Genomic DNA, 23,624 nt, shown 5'->3' with positions numbered 1-23,624 from the left:
ACAGGAACAAATGCAGCTTATACTCATGAATGACAAGCTGTAGTGAGCAGATGATACCCTTTCAACACCTACTATGCCAGAATACAAAAGATGGCCTCTCTGTTCGAAGAAGCAAAGGAAAACAAACATTAGCAAGATGTCAAAGTTATTTGACAAATTTTCCAGAGTAAAAGTATTTTCTACATAACTTCAACATTATTTCAAAGGGAAGCTGCACTTATTTTGGGGGGATAATTGTGCAAGGCTGGGTTTCTTATTTTCTTGCAAAGTCTTTTCTTTGAACTATTTCAAGGTCCTAGACACTGAGCACATTCTCTTCTCTCTTCCTAACTAAGTAAATCAAAACCTGATGATGCATCAGTTTTAAAGCATTGACGTTATTTGCTTAAATTGTTGATTCATTTTCACAATTTTTATCTTGTTTCTGTAATATAATGTGTGCTACCTTTAAATCAAAACCATATGAATATTTGCAAATATATTATGTCTCAATAAAGCCACTCTCCACAGATCACTAACTTTTAATATCTTTCTTTATTAAGAGCAGCACTACACCTAGCAAGTACTACTACTTCCTGATCACCACTGCTTATTTATGTTGTAGCATAAATAATAAAAAACCAGAGACAAATATTGGGGTTCAACTAAAGAATAGAAAAGCAAAGCATCCAGCCACTAGAGAGTTCTTACCTCTACCAAGGCTAGGGTGATCCTACCTTCAGTGTGACTACAGACAACATACACTGTACTTCTGCTTCCACCCACCTTATAGCCCTCTGTAATGCTGGGATTAAAGGTGTGCACCACCACCACCCAGCATCTACAGCTAACTAGTGTGGCTGCTGGGATTAAAGGTGTGTGTCACCACTATGACTGAGTAGTGTGGCTAGCTTTGCACTCTGACCATCAGGCAAGCTTTGTTAAATTATTAACAAATTATCACCACACTCTGTCTACTATTTTTTTGGTGACCTCATAAAGTATTATTTTAATCATCTTGTTCTTCAGACAGTGATAGCTTTAACTGACATTGCATATGTGAAAGCAATGAGCTCCTGTCAATTAGACTTTATGGCTTCTTTATGCAATTGATTATACAACTCAAAGCTAAATAAAAGCAGCAACTAAGTATCAGTTCCCAATTAATTATGATGTGTTGCCTTTCTCTATTTTATTATAAAACCTCACTGAAAGTTCACCACCATATATAAATGCAAAGACAAAATAGAAGATTAAGGGAAATAACAGCAAAAAAAAATGATAAAATGTATTTTAAAAACTCAATCAAGAAGATCTGTTTTTAAATATCTCAAGACTGTTGGAGTATCTGGAACCTTACAGGTGTTCAAGAAGCAAAGCTAAACCTTATTTGAGGGAAGACAGGAAAGTGGAGGCATCTCACACTGTCAAGATTTGTGTTTTTGTACCATATAGACACTGAAAATAAAGTACTAAAAGAGACATGTAACACTGAGAAAATAACCATTCACCTTGAACACATTCAGGTCTCTCCTTTCCTACAGTGTGATCACTTTCCCCTTTCACTTCTGAATTGGCTTCCTTATTTGGTCAGAGTTGCCAACTTGATTCCTGTTTTCTCTTTATAAAATTATTTTTTAACATTTCTAACATAACTAACATTTGTTAGTTTACATGATTGTCTGTAGACTTGGCAGTTTGGCCTGGAAAGCTGAGGGTTATGACATTTTGAACAAGTAGACAAAAAAAAAAAAAAAAAAAGTCACAAACCTTTCCGAGATACAATTGCCTTATCAAAGGACAGTATGACAGAATTAATGCTATGTATTTTTTTTAAATGTCTCGTGTGGTTCTATGATCTTTTCTTGGTTCTATACAAAGACAAGTTTTCCTGGTTCACATGCAAGTAAATGGCAGTCACACCATGCTAAGTTCCCACAAATGTATACAGAGAAAGGGAGAACATAAACATTTAATATGATTCCTTCGTCATCTTCTTTCCTTCAGTGACAAGCACAGGGGCCACAAGGTGGAACAGCAACCCAAAAGTTGATATAATCACTTATGTGAAGAAAAGCTGCATCAATAAGCTTGAACATAGATTATTAGGCTTGATGCAATCAAATGAACAGAGAAGATAAATCGAACAAACAGATCTCTACAGATGTGTGAATCAGAAACAAGCATTCAAAAGAATAAGTCATAAAACTATCAAAGTGAGTAAAGAGGGGTATGAAAAATTGTATTTGAAGATTTCATATTCAAAATTTAATGTTGAGCATTAAAAAATGAATCTCAAAAAATCTGAAGTAGAATAAGATAATATTTAAAATATGACGAGAAATTAGTATAATTCATTAAGAAAAATGAATCATTAAGTAAAAATTTAATATCAACAGCTAATTTACAACTAGAACCAATGGTTATTAGAAGACAGTAGAATATTATGTTCAAAGTATTAAAAGAACGGTTTTAACTGTGTTTTTATTAAAGAGGACAATTAATCAAAATTTAGGTGAAACAAAGGCCTTAATAGATAAAGGCCAAGTGTTTCTATGGCTCACACATTTGACTTTTATGACAAAGAAATACACAGGTTAGAGTGAAGTTAGACAGTTATTGTCCTCAACAGACTGAAATGAAGGCTGCAAAAGTGGTAAATATGTTGAGAAAATATAAAAAATTTTGTATGTTCATTTTTTAACTTCTCTAAAAGATATAAGTTTTTGCATAGGATTATTTATGCTGTTAGTTTGCTGCAGTCGCAATATATAGACGGCACAGAAAAGTGGAGGAGGAAGGAAATGTAGGGAAAGTGTGCTTTGTGTAAATTATGGTCCACTATTCTAAAGTAAATTGTAAAAAGGTGAAATAAACACTATAATTCCTAGAGCAGCTGCAAAGAAATTTACCAAATTTACCTTAAGAAGCCCAAGGATTAAGATGGCAATTATGTCTACAGTTATAAAAGGAGGCATAAAGAAGGAACAGAAGCATCAAAATAACTCTGAGACACCATCTTGCACCAGTCAGATCGGTTATATTCAGAAATGCCAAAGACAGTTAGTGGGGAAAAGAGAACATTCCTCCACTGCTGGTGTGAGTATAATCTCTTACAGCCACTTTGGAAATCAGTATGGCGGTTCCTCAGGAAAATGGGAATCAGTCTACCTCAAGATCCATTATTCCACTCTTAGACATATATCCAAAGGATGTTCATTTATACAACAAGGACATCCATCCAATTATGTTCATAGCAGCATTATTTGTGACAGGCAGAACTTGAAAGCAACCAAGATACCCCTCAACTGAAAAATGGATACAGAAAATGTGGTACATTTACACAATGGAACATTACTCAAAGGAAAAAAAAATCAATGGAATCTTGAAATTTGCAGGTAAATGTATGGAACTAGAAAAAAAAAAAAAAAAAACCATGCTGAGTGAGGTAACCCAGTCAACAAAAAGACATACATCATAGTATGTACTCATTCATATATGGATTTTAGACATAGAGCAAAGTATCATCAGCCTACAATCCACACCTCCAGAGGAAACATACATGATCCCCTGTAGAAGGGGAAAGGGAAGATCTGAGCAAATTCAGAGCATGGAGGGCGGGGAGGGAGTTAGGAGAAAGAGAAGGGGAGAAGCGGGGGGGGGGGGTGGGATGGGTGGAGACATAAGGGAGCAGGAAGATTGAGTTAGAGGAAGAACAGAGAAGAACAAGAGGGAGCCATTATAGGTTAAAGAGAAAGCTGACACTAGGGAAATGTTCAGAGACCTTTAAGGATGACCCCAACTAACAATCTAAGCAATAGTGGAGAGGCTATCTTAAATGCCCTTCCCCTATAATGAGATTGATGGCTACCTTATATACCATCCTAGAGCCTTCATCCGGGACAATTATAATATATTGTTCATAATAGTCAGAAAACAGAGACAACCCAAAAACCTGAAAACAAACTAACTAATTACTGGAATTGTTGCATCTAAATAAAATAAAGTATTTAACAACTACAAAAGAAAAACACTGCCTTCTGACATTTAAAACAGAAAGAACACTTCCAAGCTCATTTTATGTGACCAGACACTTGGAGATAAAGATATCTCACACAAAAAAGATCAAAATCATTAGTGAACACAAATGCAAAATTTCTCAAAAATTTAATATCAGATCAAATTCAATAGCACATCAAACAGATTAGACATCATAATTATGTGGGATTTGCCATTGGATTCAAGCTTACCTCAATATATTCCAACCATACAATGTGATATCCCACCTTAACACATCCAAATATAAAAAGCACAGGATCGCTCAGCTGTAGAAGAAGTAGTAGACCATATAGACAGTGTAGACAATGTTCAACATTGAGTCATGGCAAGAACTCTGTCTAAAATAGATTACCTCAACACAATAAAGGCATGCAATTAAATCATACACATGCACATACATACTACAAACACACACTCACACACACACACACACACACAGAGAGAGAGAGAGAGAGAGAGAGAGAGAGAGAGAAAGAGAGAGAGAGAGAGCACTAACATTGTAATTAATCAATGTGGAAAAACTAAAAGGTTTTCCATTAATTCCTAGGATAATGCAAAGATACCAGCTCTCTTCACGTTTACTCAGTACTATAGTAACTGTCCCAACTAAAGTAATTGCATTTAAAATGGAAGTGAAAGTATCTATATTGGAGGGAAAGAAGTCAAATTATCTGCTTGTGTAGATGATATGATTCTATAAATAGATTCCATCAAAATGTTTCAATTAGTAAGTTCAGTGATATGTCAGGATAAAACCATTAACACAACACCTCTAATCAATAATAAATTAGGTAAGAATGAAAAAAAATAACATCACAGTAATATAAAAGGGAATATAATTTTAGGAATGAGTTTAAGAAGGTAGATATATCTGCACCTGAAACAGGTAAATCAATGACAGAAGACATTGAAGAAGTCACAAATAAGCAAAGAGATTTAATGCCATTTCAGAGGAAGTTGGAAGAGATACTAGGTGATAGATATTGTCAAAATAAATTTATCCATGTATATAATCCTCAAAAAATAAAAATTATTAACTAAAAAATAAATTGCAGCACACAATATCAATATATAAAAGTTAATTTTATTGCTATGATCCAATAATTAAAAAGATCTAAAATCAAAATCAGGAAAATATTTTTAAAAATAAGAAATAAGTGCTTAAGGGAAAATTCACAAAGCATATGCAATTTTCTTATGCTGAAAAACCCAAGAAATGTATGAAAACAACTTAGGAAAACTAAATAAATGGACGGTACAATCCATGTTTATGAATCAGTAGACTCATTACTACTATTCAAATTTATCTTGAAATTTATTACTGTATCCATTTAAATCTTTTCCAGCAATTTGTAGAAGTTGAAAAATCTCCCCAAAACACTTTTGACAACACAGAGGACTTTGAATAGCCACTTTTGAGAAAGATGAAAACTAGAGCATTTAATATATTTCATAGCTTCCTACAGACAATTGGTATAAGCTTAAAGTTGGCATTTTCACCAAGGAATAGAAATAAATCATTCCATTTATGGTCATCTGACATTTAACAAAGGTTCTAAGGCAGTTCAGTGTGAAAAGTAATAATCTTAAAAATAAATTATTTTCAGACAATTGGATATGTTAGCTTTCCATTACTGTTACTACATACCTAAGATGATGCACCCAACGTGGAAAAGGCTTGGTTTTCTTCACAGTTTTGGAGTTATCTCTCATTGCTTTTGAGCTCTTTATGAGGTAGAAGTACACTGTGTTGCAAGTTCATGTCAGAGAAAGCTACTCCAGCTGCTGAAAGACAAAAACAGACAGAAGGCACAGGTTTTACTCAATAAGTCCTTTCTTGGTCTTAACAATAGTCTCGACCCAGAATATCTTTCCAGTATTTTTGAAGTTATCATCAGTTCTTAAGATTTTCAGTCTGATATTCAGGTTTTTCTACTCTACCACCAAGGAGATAAAGGTTTATATTTCAACCACTAAAGAGAACTTCTGTTGTACAAGCTTCAGGTTTGTTGTTTGTTAAGGGCCAAGGCTTTTTCATTACCCTTCTGTAGGCATCATGGCATCAGCACACTACTGAGAACTGGTCAGTGTTGTTGTCTTTTTCTGTGCTGTTCTGCATTTCTCAAATATCCAAATCCTTGCATTTAGCCAGAGAGCTCAGCTCTCTAGTAACATTCTCCCTAGTTATCCTTGGTAGATTACTTAACAGGTAGATTACCTGTCTTCTGCCAGGTACCGTTGATGTCTTGTGGACCACCTGGAAAAGGATACTCTCTGAGTCTAAGACCAGCTGTAAACAATCTACCCCCAATGTTTGAAGGATCTGAAATAGAACATAGTACTTTCATCTGATGCACAGAGTCAGATCTCTTTTGTTTCCAAAAGACTTTAAATATTAATAACATAGAAAATATGTGACAATATTAGTCTGCAAACTTTTTAAATTTAGAATCTTACCTCTTATCACTATATAAAACTCCAAATCAGAAAACCAGTTGAATAACCAACCAACCAACATAGTACATAGTTGGTAACTAAAAAGGAACTGGAAGGAAAATTGAGGATGAATACTGGAAGGTAAGATATATGGTTACTTACCACAGAGATCAAATGTGAAATGTTCTGTTTCTTTTTTACTTTGTAATTTGATGGGTGTACAGAGGATTGATGGGAAAGAGTATAAAATAAATTTTGTTGAATACAAATCTTGGTTAAGTATGACACCTAGAGGATGCATAAATAGAATTCCTTTGAGTTTTGTTTGTTGTTACTGGATTTAAGCAGTGACTATGTGGAGAAATATAGTTAAGATTTTTATTTAAAATAAGCATTTTAAATACTCCTCTGATACTATTCTGTCAATAAATAGTTTTGTCTATATTGTATCACTTAATTAAATTCATAAAGTTATATTAAAATAGCTTCATTTTCCATCAAACAATGATTATAATTGCCTTACATATTGCCTACACATACACACACACACACACACACACACACACACACACACACACCATGTGAATGTGAATAACTTTAAACAATGGAATTCCTAAATGAGATCAAGGATAACAAAGGGCAATTAAGGATACCATACATATATATAATGGATAGGGTCAGAATTGTGCCATTTCCAAGTATGAAAAATGTTGGTTTGGAAAACTTTTTAAGTCTTGGTTCATTAATACTTGAACAGCTCATGAAAAATAATGGCTGCTTTACTTCATGGCAGGCTTTACAATTTAATCTGCATCCTTGAGATGTCTCTGAACTGTATTGTCACATGGTATCATTAAACATTTGTGTACTATTTATATCTTTCCAGAAAATAAAGTTAGGTATTTCTAGCTATCTCTTGACATCAATCTGGTTTATTGATAAAGTTTATCCATGTGAACAGTATTTTTTTTTTTTTACCAGTTTCTATAACATTCTTTGGAGATGTTTCTACTACTAGGGAACATTTGCAGTGTGTCTTGGGTGGGGGGGGGGGTGGAGGTGTTCCCTAAGTTTGGTTTAAGTTTCAGTTAAAAGAGAGGAACCTACTGATGGCAAATTTCAAACACTTCTGCACAACAAGTTACCTTGGTTGTGGATTTTAAATGATAACAGATTCTGATTTAGAAATTAGCCTTGACATTATCGCTATTATATTTAATATCTTGCATGAATTAGTAATTATTCTACAATCCTGGATAAATAAAAAAATCCCATCTTAAATGTTTGTTTGACTTTAAGCTATGGAGTGTGACATCTGATGGCCTTGAGAGGTCAGGTGGTCAGCTTGCCCATTAACTACTCTGATTTGTCTCCAGCCGCCTGTCTTCTGTTGTATAAAGAGCCTCCACCTGGTGAACTGACTTGGAGCTTATGAAAAATGCTATGAATGGACACTAATAACACAGCATCTGCAGTGTGAGCTTACAGAACTTCAGGGCTGAGCACTGAGAAATACAACCAGAAGCTATAGGAAGACGATTCCTTGAAGAGTGGCATTGCAGGAAGGAACAATTTCTGAGAGGGCGCAACCCAGGAGGCAAGGACAGATCTTTTTCTTCTTTGACAGTGCGAACATTGAAGGACTTGTTCCTTCAGGGAAGCATACATTAGTTAGGATCAGGCTTCCTTTGTATCCCTATCAACCTATAATCTTTTGATCATTGCCTATTTTTCACCAGTGTAGAAATAGTAAGCCATAGTGGCTTATCGCCTCTAATCACTGACTCAGGCCAGGGCTCTCTGAGCTTTTAATTCCCTCTTAGAGGCCTAACAGAGTGAAAAGTAAACAAAGACCAAATTTGCAACCCTGAAAGCAGCTAATTTCCTCTGATGTCAGAATACTTAAACAGGCAGGACCTGGGAATTATTTGATCAAACCTGCTTTTAATCTAATGCATGCAGAAGGGCTGTGTCTGGAAAGCTCAGCAAAATGACAAGCATCCCCAGGGAGTCCTATGGAAGGTTTCCTCCCTGAGAAACAGTAGCTTTATCCTTTCAGACTCCTGGGTGGCTGATCCTTGTGGATAGTCACCAAAAGAAGTTTTCTGCTTCTCAAATGTTTTTGTACTTGGTGTAAGAACCAAATGACAACAGTTATCCTCAGCTTTTGATGCTGATGGATTTTTGTTGTTATTGTTTTGCTTTGTTGTAAATGGCTAACTGCCTTGGTATTATTTAAACTTTACAAGGAAATGAATTAGTAATAAAAGACTGTTAGTGTGAATTTGTGGGGTCGGGGGAGAAAGACAGAGCTGTTTTATCTGACTGGACACATTCTTCTGTTAGTACTGATCCAAGAAAATGAAAACAAGAGAACAAAAGGTACAAGACATGTGGTTCCTTATTCTGGTTGTGAAAAGAATTTCTAAAATAAATAAATAAAAAAATAAATAAAAATCAGGAAGTATTAGTCTCAGGAATAAAATCTAAGTAAAAATATTTTTTAACTGGGGGTAGCCAGCTACTGTTACTGACACATTCACACTTTAATTTTTCTCCCCACCTCTGATACTTACTAGTATGTTACCAACAGAGAGAGGAAAGATGGAACTTTTATTCACTTCACCCTTGAAATAGAATTCAGCTAGCAATGTTTGCACAGTCTTATTCATACAATTGGACAGCATCGTGCACTTTTGTACAAATTCACTTTCAAAGGCGATTACAGGACAAGTGTTGAATTTGACACAGACTAACCATGGTCACATTGTTACTGAGAATGGACTGAAGTTAAAAAAAAAAATAATAATAACACTTAAGAAAGTGCTCAACTGCTTTTGGACAGTGAGTTTTGTTCTGTTACCTTATAGATTCATAAATACCGCTCCTCATATAAAGTAATTCAGAAGCCAGGGCTTCAGAACAAATGACCAACACTGATGCTTTGTATAAATATGCAGGGAGAATAACACGCCTCTAGATCAGCATTTGACTCCTTGGGTGACGATGAATTTCAATGTCAGTTATTCGTCATCCCGAAGCCTGCCCCGAGATGATTCTTTTTATTGGTGTATCCTTGCGAACATATTTCACCGCACCATGTGCCAGGGAGTTCTCCGCGCGGATGCTTGGGGTCTTGGTGCTGGCCCTGTGCCCTCGCTGCCCTCCGCCCGTGGTCCCCTTGGATCCCCTCGGTTCCTCTATTCTCTCGCCCCCCTCCCCTCCCTACAGCTGGCAGCGGGGGCTGCTCCTCGCAGAGCTCTGGGCTGGCTCTGTCAGCTGGGGCCCCCTGCGGCCGGCTGTGTCCCTAGCCGCTAGGACCTGCCAGTCTGCGCGCCATGGCAGCGGAGGCAGCATCCCCGCCAGCATCCCCGCCAGCGGCGGCGGCAGTGGCGTCCACGGCCGCCGCGGATGCTATTGTTCCCTAGTGTTAGTTTCTCTTTGGCTGCTTTTCATCTGGAGCGAACAATAGCAGCTGAGAGAGCTTTGCATTCTCTTCTCGTGGTGAAGGAAGGACGGTCCCCCGCGAGAGTACTGAGGCTCCGGAGGCTGGAGCGGCTGCGGACAGCATGGGGCTGCTGCGAGCCGGGCGCCTGGCGTCCCCGAGCCGGGGCGTCCTGCAGCTGCTGTGGCTGCCGCTGCTCTTGCTGCTCCTGCTGAGCTCTGGCGCCTGCCGGGCTGCTGCTCAGGGAGACACCGAGGTGCCCACCCTCTATCTGTGGAAGACCGGTAAGTGGGACAGAGTTGCCCTTTCCTTCATCTCCAAATCGGGGACCATGGTCGGGAGCTGGGGGCGCCCGAAGGGACCCCTGTGCTTCCAGCTGTCCCTGATTATGCAGAGATACTCAGGTCAAAAGTATGATTCCTGCAAGTGAATTAGGTCACGTCCTAAGCTATCAGGAAAGAACAACATAACTAAGAGGCAACAGTGAGTCACTGGGGTGATTGTTTCTCTCACAGCTCGCTGCTCGGCAGTGAATGAGGGCAGCGTTATACTTTCATTACAAAGTGAAGTGTTTTTCTTCTCTGGATTTCCAGTCTAAGACTTTCCAAAAAGACAGTCTAGCAAGAAATAAGTTAACAGTTTCGCCCATGTTTACGCTGTGTTTCGGTAAACACTATGCTTACTGCTGTTATATATGAGGAGATAGAGCTAAATTTTTGAGCTTAGATTTATGATGTGGGGGACAGTCGGGGACAAGCTCTATGAGGACAGATCTAACAATTAAGAGGCAAAAGAGACTCTTCGAGAACCCCAGGGAAGGCTGGACAGTGCAATTTGTTATGAGTGAGTTAAAGTGATATTTAGTGTGGAATGATTAATCGTGTGGATTTTGAAACTTTTCCTTCCGAGAAAGAAGTCTTTTCGCTTTGTTTTTCGACCAAGCCAGAAAGGCAGCAACTCTCTTCTCCTAAGACTATCCCCACAAAGCGCTGTAGAGGCAAGAACCCACAGGGAAACAACAAAACGCGACCTTCCCAAGGCTCCCCTCTCAGCTTGGTGGGTGGATACTCTCTATCCGCGATCAGACATGGATTTCCCGAGCTGCCTCAGACTTCATACACTCATAGGGAAGGAGTGGAGGAGGTATTCTCATTACAGAGACCTGGGGATGACTGGAGAGTTCCGGGCGATGCCTAAATATTGAGAGGGACTAGATAAAAGCAAAAGAGCCTCAATTACAAAGTAGAGATCAGGTCTCCTTTCTGGCTTCAGCCTTCCTATCCCCAGTTGAAGAGACAGCTCTATTTACTCCAAACACACGGACAGCTGATGGTTTAAAAAAGGTCCACATACCCAAGCAACTTAGTGAGGGAATTAAACAGAAATTCACTTAAAGACAGAACACACTTTGACTCAGAACACTGCATGAAATGAACATGCGTGCTTGCACGTGTACAAATATAGACACAGATTAGGCAAAGCAAACTCTTTCTTCCTAACACTTTGAAGACAAACTGGTTGGTGAATGCGGTTTAAAATCAAATAAGTTCCTTTAGGGCTAAACAAAAAAATTGAAAAGTTTTTTTCTAAACTGGTAATAATTGGTAGTATTTGGAAGCTGAGAAAGAGCTTCTCAGGCAAACAGTGGGCTAATTGAAATTTGTACTATCAAAGGAACATGAGCCAAGTAGTAATTTAGATGAAAAAGAATGTATTCAGCATTCACTGAGCTGCCTCTTGGGTACCAATATATGTAAACATTAATGCAAAGGCAGTAACACAAGCCAATTAACAGTTTAAAATAGAAGAAAGCACTAGGGATCAAGGGGATGGAGACCTTGATACCAGTGCCCTGTTCAGCTCTAGCATGTTCTAAGAAGAGTTTGCTTGACTTTTGACCTCTACTTTCTTAGCTGCCTTCATGTTGATAGCACTTGATGTTGACTGTACATCCATACAAGGTATGGTGAAGTCAAGTGGGTTATCAGAAACTAACTCATGCATTGTCAAGTTTTGTGTAAGCAGAAGGTGATCTAATGAGGATGTGGGTACTATGTTTCTCACAGTGATTCCCTCTTTGATGGGAAATAATGAATAATTTAACCTGCTGAGCAAATTAACAATTACTTTATTTTCATTTTTTTTTCCTCATTCAGGGGAGATGTTACCAGATCTGAAATGAGTTGAGAATAGTTCTCAGAGGAAGTAGGACATATGCAAAGGGACAGAATGCATTGTAACTGAAAATGCAGAGGTGATAGAATCTTTTGTCTATCATTTGATGAGAAGCAAGCAAATACATTTGATTTAAATGAGAAAAAAAAAAAAGAGAGAGAGAGAGAGAAAAGGGGTAGGAAAGGAACTGGGAGAGGAGAATAGAGAGGGAACTTGCTCTTCTACTGTTTACAGGAAATGTCATGAAAAATGACTTCATTTAAGTGGAATTTTCACTGACAAAGGCCTGGGGAAGGATATTTAACTGTCAATAACATGCTGTCCATTGTGGTGAAGTAAGACAGTACCTAGTACAATGATTATAAAAGGTAATATCTAAATATCTACTCAGCCATTAAGTATTTTATTTACATAAATATGTATAAATGCATACATCATTAAAGACAGTATATTCGTGTAGTAAAGAATTGTGATCCATGAAGAATATGTCAGATTTATTATAACACATGATTTACAATATATTATATGTGTCATATAACAGATTTAGGTCTACTCACAAGAGAATTATTAAAGATTTGCAGTTGGCCCTCACTTTAGTAGAGGATGAATATGATATTTCTGTTTTTACCCTTAACCAATTTAAAATTAACAGTACCATAAAAACACAATAACTAATACATAGCATACCATACTCATGAACATTATATAACGAGAGAAGAGCTTTTGATGAAACAGTTGAGAGTATGGATCGATGAGGAATTTCTATTAGCTTTTGATCTTGGCTTTTTTTTTTCCCAAGGAGAAAGTGATGCACAGAAGGAAGAGAGAGAGAGAGAGAGAGAGTGTGTGTGTGTGTGTGTGTGTGTGTGAGTGTGTGTGTGTGTGTGTGTATATATATATATATATATTAGCTCATGATCAAATAAATACTCAGCAGAAAAGGATTTAATGTCAATGAAGTTAATTGCAAAGAGATTTTAAGAAAATTCTAGCACCATGAAAAAGCTGTTTAGCCATTGCAAGCTCTAAGAAGACTGATGTATTGTTTGTTGAGTAAGAAGAGAGGTGAATCTAAAGGCTGTAGGGCTGATAAGAAAGGGAAAACAGCACCTGGGCCATAGAAGTTATATTAAAATCATGATGAAGAACTCTGCTTTGCATTGCAGAAGTGTCAGATCAGATTTAACATCATTCCTAAAGAAGTCATCAAGGAACCCATCATTTCAGCACCCAAGAAGTGAGATAGAAGGTGACAAAGAAGAAACATCAGATTTCTTAGGGTTGGGAAGGACATCAGTTTAATTCAGATAAACTGAACTCAAGGAACAATGATCTAAAGGATAAAGCTAATGCAAAAAAGAAATCTAATAATCTAACAGATGATTAGGAGTATGCTGAATTTGGAAGCTTGGAAGTCAATTTTGAGTTTTCAAGTTATGAGTAGTTTGCAAATGAAAGCAAATATTGAAAAGTAAAATAAGGATAGTTTACAAAGAATATTAAATTTTTAGGAAGCATATCAGAAATAGTAAAAAAAAAGTTTGGGAAGTATTATCAGAAAATTTATAAGGAATATAGCAATAGATACTCATTGATAGATGTGTATTGCTAAACCATACTGCAAAAGATTAAGAAATTTCAGCAATTGGTGGGTATTATAGGTAATATCGTGCAAGATGAAGAATTGATGAAAGAACTGGTTTTGAAATGGACATAATAGCTAGAGTGCTAGATATATAAACTTTATTAATTGATAAACAAGAAAATAGAAAACATGCACTTTTGATTGAACTAAAAAAAACAAGTAGCATTTAAGTCTGTCACTATACTTTCAAACTTATTTTATAATAGAGCAAATTAAATCATTTCTTAAAATACAAAAGTTTAAAATTTAAATTGTTTTGTATCATAGCTATTTAAAATAACTTGCCTTTATGTGAATTGTTAGTAATACATACATATCAGTATGTCAAATAACTGATGTAATTATAATTTGAAAAACTAAGATATTATTAGATAGTAAATAATCACTACAAGTTTTAAATGGTTGCTTACTATTGATATTTTCTTAGCTTATGAAATTATTTCCACAATAGTTTTGATTAAGCAAATTTACCTGACAGTTTCATACAAGAGTGAATACACTAGCCAAAATGTGCTTGACAACATAAAAACATTAGGCATTTGCCAACTCAAGTCATGGAGATCTAGTCTTAATAAAGTCCTAATAAATACATTGAACATACTTTTATGACAAAAACATTATTTTGAAATCCGAGAAATATGAAAATATTTTCCATTATTTAGAATTGGGCTATTTATGAGTATAATTATCCTTCAAAAAGAATGCTTCTCACATCAGATTCATGTGATAACTGATAACACAACTATACTCTAATTATAATGTTACAGTGTCCTTTACACAACTAATTGCATGAAAATTAGTAGTATATTTATTCTTCAATTTAAAATGAAAAACAATAATCATTTTCTTTTCATTTCTTTTGACTGATACACATTATATATTTGAAAATGAAGTCACCTGCAATGTCTGTAGAGAATTATCTCTTCTTTGTGTCAGTCAGTAAGTAGGAAAGTTGATACCTATCATGCCAGACAGTCTAAAATACATTTCTTGAACTTCAGTTATGCTGGAAAAGTATTTTTCTTTGTATTCTATTCAGTTTACTCATATACTTGAGAAAAAATGAAAAAGCATGGGTAAAGGATGAGGACCAATGTTAGTCCTGGTCAGAGTGTTTTATTTTTTTTGTCCCTGATTTTTGTTTTTGATCATCTATTTATTTTATATCCCTGCTGCAGACTCCCTCCACCATCCTCTCCTTCCAGCCCTTCATCCCCACCACATTTCCCCATTTCTTTCTTCTTTCATCTCTATCCAGGAAAGGGTATGTCTCCTATGCATATCAATAAAATATTTTACTTTTATCGTCACTATGGTTTTGCAGCATATGTTCTCTAGTATTTAATATAGTAACATTCATAAGCTGCTAGTAAATGCTTGGCTCACATCAGAAGTTCAATAGTGATGTGTTTTTATTGTTGTTAACATTCTTCTACACAATTTTGTAACTTCAATCAAGTATGGACATGTATGTTACTTCTCTCTAAAACACTTCTTTCCCTGTAGATGCACTGCTTAACTTATATTGATAAAGTTAAAATACTGCAACAGGTTAGAAGGCATATAGCATTGTTGAATGAAAATGCACATGGACTGAGACCACACAGAATCGTTTTAACCTAAACCTTACCTAATTATTCTGGGTATTTAAATGCTACAGCATTTTGTATTAGAATGATAATAGAAGTTCTGAGGTGGAAAAGTACCTGTGAAGTTTTAACAGGTTCTAAACAGAAGGTATTTAACCGCATCCTCTGAAGTTCTCTCCTGATATAATTAGCAAGGATTCTGCTGGTCTCACCTGTTAGTCTGCCTATTTCAATTAAGGGCAAATAAAAATATCTAGGAAATGAAGTTATTTGCCCACAGATCTAACTATCATAGTAAATTGGCTCTTACTGGATATCATAAGAATATTTTAAGTAACAAGCCCAAGGTTAATTGTTCAAAAGAACCTTTTGTACTTCATTTTGTAATAGTTCTCAGGGGACTGAACAAGAGACTGAAATTCCACACACTAAAAAAATGTTCCTTCCAAGTTTCATGCATGTATACACTAAAATATGATCTTGTACTCTGTATTACCTCTTCTTCAAATCTCTCCAGATTCCCAAAACACATCCTCTGCCTATTTCTTCTTCCTCCTTCTCCTTCTCCATTCCTGACCAAGAAAATCATGAGTGCTGAAGAATTAAATCCACAGTTAGAATGAAAGCAGTATCCACTCACACACACACGAATCTGTACTTAATAAACTGAGATATTTAAGACAGCATTTGTGGACAGGTATACATGAATTGCTCAAAACTTTGGAGCTATGACTTCTAGTCTCTCTTTTTATCTTGTCCTTCAGCTGTAAATTAGGTATGCATTATTATCAACTTCTTCATACATTTTAAAGATAATGATATAAACTTGTATGGGACTTAGACAATGTTTGGCAATTACTCAGAAAATAGTTATCTACCGCAGTGATCCCATTGTGAACTTAAGCTGCCCTCAATCCCCCACCCCGGGAAAGAGTCTGTGGCCAGTATCTTTTATTTCTTCAAATTGGTTCTTCCTATGTGGATCTATGAGCACCTTCTGATCCTTACTACATCAGTGTGGGTTTGTTTGTTTGTTTGTTTTTTCCTGTCTGTTGCTTGGACAACAGCATCACAGATTTTAGCAAGATTATGTACAGTACAGAGTATTCTGCCTTGATGTTTTTCCTTGTGATAGCATGCATCATTGCCATGCTGGAAATGCTGGAGGTGTGACTCTTTAAGTGGGACTATGCAGTTCCAAAATGATTTAGTGTAGAAACACCTGACGCTATTCTTGGCAAGATGATTTAACTCTGTGATGTGTGAAGACAAAATGAATGCTTCATTTTCAAAAGTGCAATGTGTACATGTGTGTATATTTAGGTCACATATATAATTAGACTAATAATTTACATACCTAAATCTAGATGATTTGATATTTTCCAAATAAAACTATTTAATCACTACTTGTAAAAAGATAGCTATGCAAATGTTTCATGACCATTAAAACCCATTTACCTATACATTTCTAAATTTCTTTAAGCATTTTAAATTTATAGTAGAATTACAATAATCTAAAGTACCAATACAAGCATACTAACACACACATATCTGTATGTGTGTTGATATGTATAAATATAGACATATATGCACAAATTCCATCACTTATCACTAAATCACCACACAAAACTTCATTTTTTATCTTCTATTAGGAAATTACTTCTTCTGAAATGTGTTTTATATGTGTGGTATTTATAGTACTGACTTTAAAATGTTATTAAATTATTCATACTTTTTCTAAAATATTAATTATATTCAATTTATTTTAGTGTTCTTTGTGCTAATTTTTCTGCTCAATAAAATCCTATAAAAGCATTTACGCAAACTCGTAAACATCTCCCACCAACTTAAGAGTTTTATTTTAAGATACTTTATGTCTAACCACCTTCCTGTGTTTCCCACTGTGGTGTCTGAGCAATGTCTACAAACTTCAATGCCTTCATATATTTCTAAGAAATACTTCTTTTTTTTTTTTTTTTTAGTAGTATCTATCTGTTAGTGTCTAACTTGTTAGTGTCACATATAGTTAATGAAGATATTATTGGTAAGAAACCCAGGCAGAATAGAGTAGACATAGTCCTGCATTCTAGAGGAGACAGTTAAGACAGACAACACATTCTATAACTTTTGAAGACTCTGATCACAGAAGCAATGGTCTTTTTCCTTTTCAACTTTGGTCAACCTGGCTCAATTATGTAGGACCAGTATCCACTTTATGGTAAGCTCTGTGCCAGATTTAGGAGCCCAAACTTAAGGAGCACGTGAATCTGTCTCTCTTGGAAATCCCCATTAAGTTTCAGTGGATCATTTGAAGTAAGCTGACTGCCTGTAAAGACAGAAGAATATAGAGCTGTAGAACACAGGCAGAGGCACTCAGTACAGGACACAGTGACTCTCTTGCAAAATGGGTCAATCAAAGAATATTTTCCTACAAGAGGAGCTTGAAAGATAAACAGTTTACAAAACAAACATAAGCTAGAAAGAGAATTACATGCAGAGAAAGAGCACCGATAAAAAGGGAACAAACAAAAAAAGAATGAAGGCTAACCAGAAGTCTTGCATGCCTGTAATACAAGTACTCAGGAAGCTGACTCAGGAGTGCTGCTAGTTAAAAGTCAGCCAGGCTTGGGGAGGGGGTGGGGGAGGAGGTAAGGAGGGAGGAAGGAAAAAAGGGAGTGATGAAGGGAGGAAGGAAGCAAGCAGATCCTGCTTCAAAACACCAGTAAAACTTTTTATAAAAAAGAAACAAATGAAAGCCAGCAAGTTAGCTTAAGTAATAAAGGATCTTGCTTTCATGGCTTTGATCCCTAGTACACTTAAGGTGAGATGAGAAAACAGCTCCTACAAGTGTCATTTTTCTTCACATAAGTGACTTGATTATAGGACAATCTCTTGGTATTTGTTGGGAAGGTGAGGGATAAGCAGAGTATACAGAACTTGTCTAAGGAGATTGTCCTTGGTTTTCTGTCCTCTGATTTATGGAAACAAGTATGTATGTATAGATCATTGCCAGAAGTAAAAGAATATACTTGTAAAGTTTAGGTCAAGGGAACTTACATATTTCATATGACTGTTGTTCTAAATAAACATCTACCACTTTTCTTGTAAAATTTTCAGTAAAAATAAACACAACCTTTGGTGATGCTAATTACACATACTTTTAGAACGATAACTTTTCTATTATTGGAAATTAAAATACAATTACATAATTTCTCTCTACTTTCTAATCTTCCAATATACCTTTCTTACTATTCTAAAATTAATGGTCTCTTTTTGTTTTTACATACATTTATTCCTAAATATTTTAGTACAACCTGCTCAATCCATATAATGTTACTTGTATGAATATGGTTTCAGATCTGATCTCTTATTACTGAATAACCAACTGGGGCTTCTTTCTTGGGAAAAAAAATCTCCATCTTTCGTGTTAGTTGCCTATAATTCTCATCGAAGGTTGGGACCCCAAAATATTGTCCTCTTCATGCCAGCGTGACTATTGGTGTAGTTGTTGTTTACATCATGTTTATGAGACTCTGTGAGTGTTCTCTGGCATATCTAAGAGGTGCAATATCACAGCAAAATTCCTGTTCCTCTGACTGCTGTGATCTTTCTTCCCACTCTTCTACAATAAACATAAGCCTTAGTTTCAGGAACTGTGTTGTAGATGTATCAGGTGGAACAAGGCACTTTAAGGCCATTGTTTATATTTTGAGCTGGTGTGGTTTTCTGTAATGTTCTCTGTCTGTTGCAATTTGAAGCTTCATGATGAGGGGTGAGAATTACACTTATCTGTGAGTATAATGACTATGTGGAAGATGTGGAGTGAATAAAGTAGTGGCTGTAGGTTCTTCTCAAACATTCATGAGTTCATTAGCTCTGGAGAGTTGGCTAGGTTTTCATACCAGACATGATTTCACATTTGTCGGCCAGACCTTGTGTCCAATTGGAAGGCTCTTGGTTCTTGCCAAGGTATGCATGCTACTATTGCTCATTAGGGTCACACATCATGCTGGTCAGTGTTGTAGTTCATAGGCATCATAACTAGGTAGGACTATTGGTTGCTTCCCTCCGTTGGAAGTTAGCATTGTGCCTTTGATGCCATGAAAGCTCTTCCTCAGGGAGGAATCATTTAGGTCAGTAGCAGCTCAGGAGCCCAGTGCCTGAAGTGGATGATGTCTTCAGCAACAGAAATTTAACTTTCACTTCTGGGAGATAATGAAAGTTAACAACAGATGGTGGAGTCTGTCAGATAAAATTGAGAGATAAAACTCATGCCCATAGTTAGGGTTTCTGTTAGATAGTCTATGGATCTTGAGAGGAGCACTATCTGGCCAACTAGGTGAAGTTTATTTAAATTTTATTTGTGTGCAAAGATTTACATGTATTATATGCAGTTTTTAGGTAAGTATATAATGTGAATCCTTATGACTTTTTAGACATCCTTTTTTATTTTTCCCTCCTGCTTCCCTCGCCTTCAGTATTGACCTCCCCTCTTCCTTCCTAATTAAAGGTCACTCCCCATTTTCCCTACTTCCTCTTTAAATTATTTGTACCTTGCTTTCCCTCTCTCTATGATCCCAAGTATTACCATGATCCCTTTGCAATTTCCTGTTTCCAAGTTGTATACTCATTTTTTTTTCTTTTTGAGGCCATTATGAATGGGGTTGTATCTATGATTTTTTTTCTTTTTGAATGTTGTTGGTGTATTGAAAGCCTAGTGATTTTTACAAGGTTTTTGTGTATCCTGAAATACTAAAATTGATTGCCTTTAGAAGTTATCTCATATAACTTTTGACATTCCTTATGAATCTCACTCATCTGAAAATTGGGATAGTTTGAAATTTTCTTTCTCTATTTGTATCTCTTTCAGGTTTTTTTTCTCTTATTGAATTGTTCTATCTAAAGTGTTTCATGCACTGTATTGAAAAGGAGTATGGAAAATGGACAGCTGTTTTATTTCAAATTTTAGTGGGATTGCTTCAAGTGTTTCCACATTTAGGATGATGTTTTTCGGTTTCCCATATATAACTTTTATTTTATTGAGGTTTATTCCCTCTAATTGTGTTTACTCTATGGGAGCTTTATTATGAACATGTGTTAGATTTTGTCAAATATCTTTGTCTTTAAGTTCAGTTGTATAGTTTATTACATCTCTGGGATAAAGCCAATTGGTCATAGTGGATAATCTTTTTGATATATGTCTGTACATTCTTCAGTTTGCAAGTACTTTATTGAGGATTGCTGAGTCTTTGTTCACCAATGATAGAAGTCTATCTTTACCTTCCTTCTTCCCTTCTTTCCTCCTTTATTCCTCCTTCCCTCCCTCTTTCTTTCTATGTTCCTTTCTTTCCTTTCTTGTGTTTTTGCCTGGTTTTGGTATTAGAGCAATACTACCTTTATAGAATGAATTTAGGAATGCTCCTTCTGTTTATAATTTTCAGAATAATTTAAGAAGGACTGGCTGATATTTTCTTAACATCCATAAGAGATCTGCCCTTTTCTGAATAGAAATGGAGAAGTGGATTGGGAGGGTGGAGGGGAAGTGGGAGAGAGATTAGGAAAAGGGAGGGAAACCATAGTGAGGCATAAACTAAATAAATAAATTAGAAAGGAAGGAAGGAAGGAAAGAAGGAAGAAAGGAAGGAGGAAAAAGATTGGTTACAGATTGTCTTTGAAAATCTGCTAGGATCCTGCTGTGAATCCAACTGGTCCTGTGTTTGTTATTTATTCTTTTTAACTCTTTATTGCTGTCTCAATCTTCTTTGTTATGGGTCTGTTTAGGTTGCTGATCTCTTCATAGTTTAATGGTGGTGATTTAGCTGAATCTAGAAATTCTTCCTTTTCTTTTAAATTTTCTAACTTACTGGAGTAGGGTTTTTGAAGTACTCCTTTGTAATATTTTGATATTCTTTAGTTTTTGAAATTCTCTATATTTTTAAGTAGTATAGTATTTATTTTAACTTATTTGTAAAGTTTATTTAATGTCTTCTTTTCTGCTGCAATTTTTAGTAGACCTATTTTAAAGTGAATGAAAAATCTTTCTCTGGTGGGGTCTGTGATGAAGATTGTGAGCAAAATGATCCATGGTGGTCCCAAGGTACTCTTAGTCAACTCTTCTCCTTGCCAGCTCATTTGCTTTGGGAAGTAATGCCCTCCCCTAATCTTGCCAAAGATCCATTGGTTGCCTTTTGGGATAGGGTACAATTTTTAAAAAATATCTCATAAGTGATAAATGCTGTTCATCTACAGCACCTAGTGGACTAAAAATGGATGACAACTTTAAGACCTTTGTCCTTACCAAATATCTTTCCACTTTAAAAGCATATAAATCTTAAGTGTGACAGTGGAAAATGTATTTATAGCATGCCTTTGTTTTAGTGTCAGACAATGAGTCCATGAAAGAACATGGGATACCAACTGTTATATATTTGAAAATCCCTGTTTCCAACCATCTGTATTCTGTATGCTGTCTTCTGTCAGTTCACTGGCTTGGGGTCTTTATGGAGGGAAGGAGCCAGGATCCACATTTTTCCTGGCTTCTGAGATGGTGTAGATAATTACAGAAATGCAGTGATATCTCTAGGTTCAATTGCTCTATAGAACAGCCTCTTCTGACAGTTTGCAGTAGTATCTGCAGATCTCTAATGGGGAGTCATCAAAGCCGATTTGAATTTATGGAATCAAATAATTCATAAAGAAAGCCTTGACAGCAGCTAAGCTACATTTATTTGCTTGTCTCATACTGCAAAATTTAATAGGGCTTCTTCAGCTCCCTTGGCTCGTGTTGTAAGAAAGCTGACTTTGAACTGCTTTAGCCATGAAAGTTCCACAAACAGAACTAATATCTTATCAGACAAGGTGGCGTCTCAACCTTGGCAGATAAAACATTGCAGAGCTGTGATTTCCTGGTTGTAACAAAAGTTTTCAACACTCTCACTCTTGCAGTAATGTATTATTTTGATAGCATCATCTAAAAGCAGAGTTGATGAGGCTACTTTTGGGAAAAAAAATGTGACACTATGAGGGGAAATTAACCCTTTTGCCTTGTTATTTTATACAAGTTAGATTTCCTTTATAACCATATAATAAATAGTAGGAACTTTAGCTGTATTGGACAAGATTTTTTACCATGCAATCATTCATTTTAAAAAAGACAATTTAGTGCCTTTTAGTATATTCACAGAATGATGAATACATGTGGTAATATTTTGTTTGTGTTGTAACAAATAAAGCTTGCCTGAAGATCAGGGTACAGAGCTAAGCTAACCATAAAGGTTAGGCAGTGTTGACACACATCTTTAATTCCAGCCCTCAGGAGGCAGAGGCAAACTGGTTTCTGTGAGTTCAAGGCCAGCCCAGGCTACACTAGAATGATCCAGTCTCAGAGATAATGGACTCACACCTTAGATCCCAGCACCTGGGATGGCACACCTTTAATCCCAGCACTACTGAGGTGGAGTCAGTAGTGATGTGCCTGGGTGGAAAGAGGGCTATAAGGCAGGAGGAGACAGGAGCTCAAAGCATTTAGTCTGGGGATTCATAGGGACAGATTTTTTTTTTTTTTTTTTTTTTTTTTTTTTTTTTTAAATCTCATTGTCTAGTCAATACTTCATGGCCTATGCAAGTATGAAGCTGCTTCTTTTGTTATAGATTTGTTAGTTCTTGACATTTTGAATGAATCATATTCTCTGGGTTCAGAGTTCATTTGTCTTGAAATACATGTCAACATATTGTTTCCTACTACTCATTTTATAAACAACCCAATTTTGTTTTACCCATTTGTTGAAGGACATTTGAGTTATTTCAACTTTGGGACCGGAGTGAATGTTACCTATGACATCCTTTTTAGCTTGTTTGCTTTCCCTCCCACGTGTTTCCATCTTCAAGAGCTGGGCAGGACAAAGCTTCACTCAGTTGTTATTGGAAGGAAGGGTTTTGTGAGTCTGCTTTAATTTTAGGAGCTTCCTGAGACTTGGAAGTTTTATGCATTTGGTTATTTTGGTTGTTTGTTTGTTTGTTTGTTTTTCCTTCCTGCACCTTGTAAGTTGGGTGTAGTTTGTGAGCCTTAAGGGCCCACACTCCAGAAGAGATACTTTGCACTTAACTGTTCTTTCTAATTTTTACATACTAATGAATATATTTTAATGTATGAATTTGTCATGAATACAGAACCAGAAAAACTGTATCTTGTGTTTAAAGAGTATATGTAAAGTAAGAAGAAAATTAAAAAAGAGTAAACATGTAGAATAGAACTTAAATGATATGAACTAAACCACATTTTTTTTTTTTGCTATAG

At 36.0% G+C, this 23,624-nt stretch overlaps 1 protein-coding gene across 1 annotated transcript in view; it reads left to right on the top strand.

The window, feature by feature from the left end:
- Positions 1-9,796: 9,796 nt before the first annotated feature.
- Thsd7a (thrombospondin type 1 domain containing 7A) overlaps positions 9,797-23,624 on the top strand; it is a 373,759-nt gene continuing 359,931 nt past the window's right edge. The window contains exon 1 of the mRNA XM_051175692.1: positions 9,797-10,203. Coding sequence (XP_051031649.1) covers positions 10,044-10,203 — 160 coding nt within the window. The 5' untranslated portion in view covers positions 9,797-10,043. The remainder of the gene's footprint in view (positions 10,204-23,624) is intronic.

Source organism: Phodopus roborovskii, unplaced genomic scaffold (assembly GCF_943737965.1).
Source record: "Phodopus roborovskii unplaced genomic scaffold, PHOROB, whole genome shotgun sequence".
NCBI lineage: Eukaryota > Metazoa > Chordata > Mammalia > Rodentia > Cricetidae > Phodopus > Phodopus roborovskii.
The sequence above is the reverse complement of the archived record's forward strand: the minus strand, read 5'-3'. Positions and strand labels throughout refer to the sequence as shown.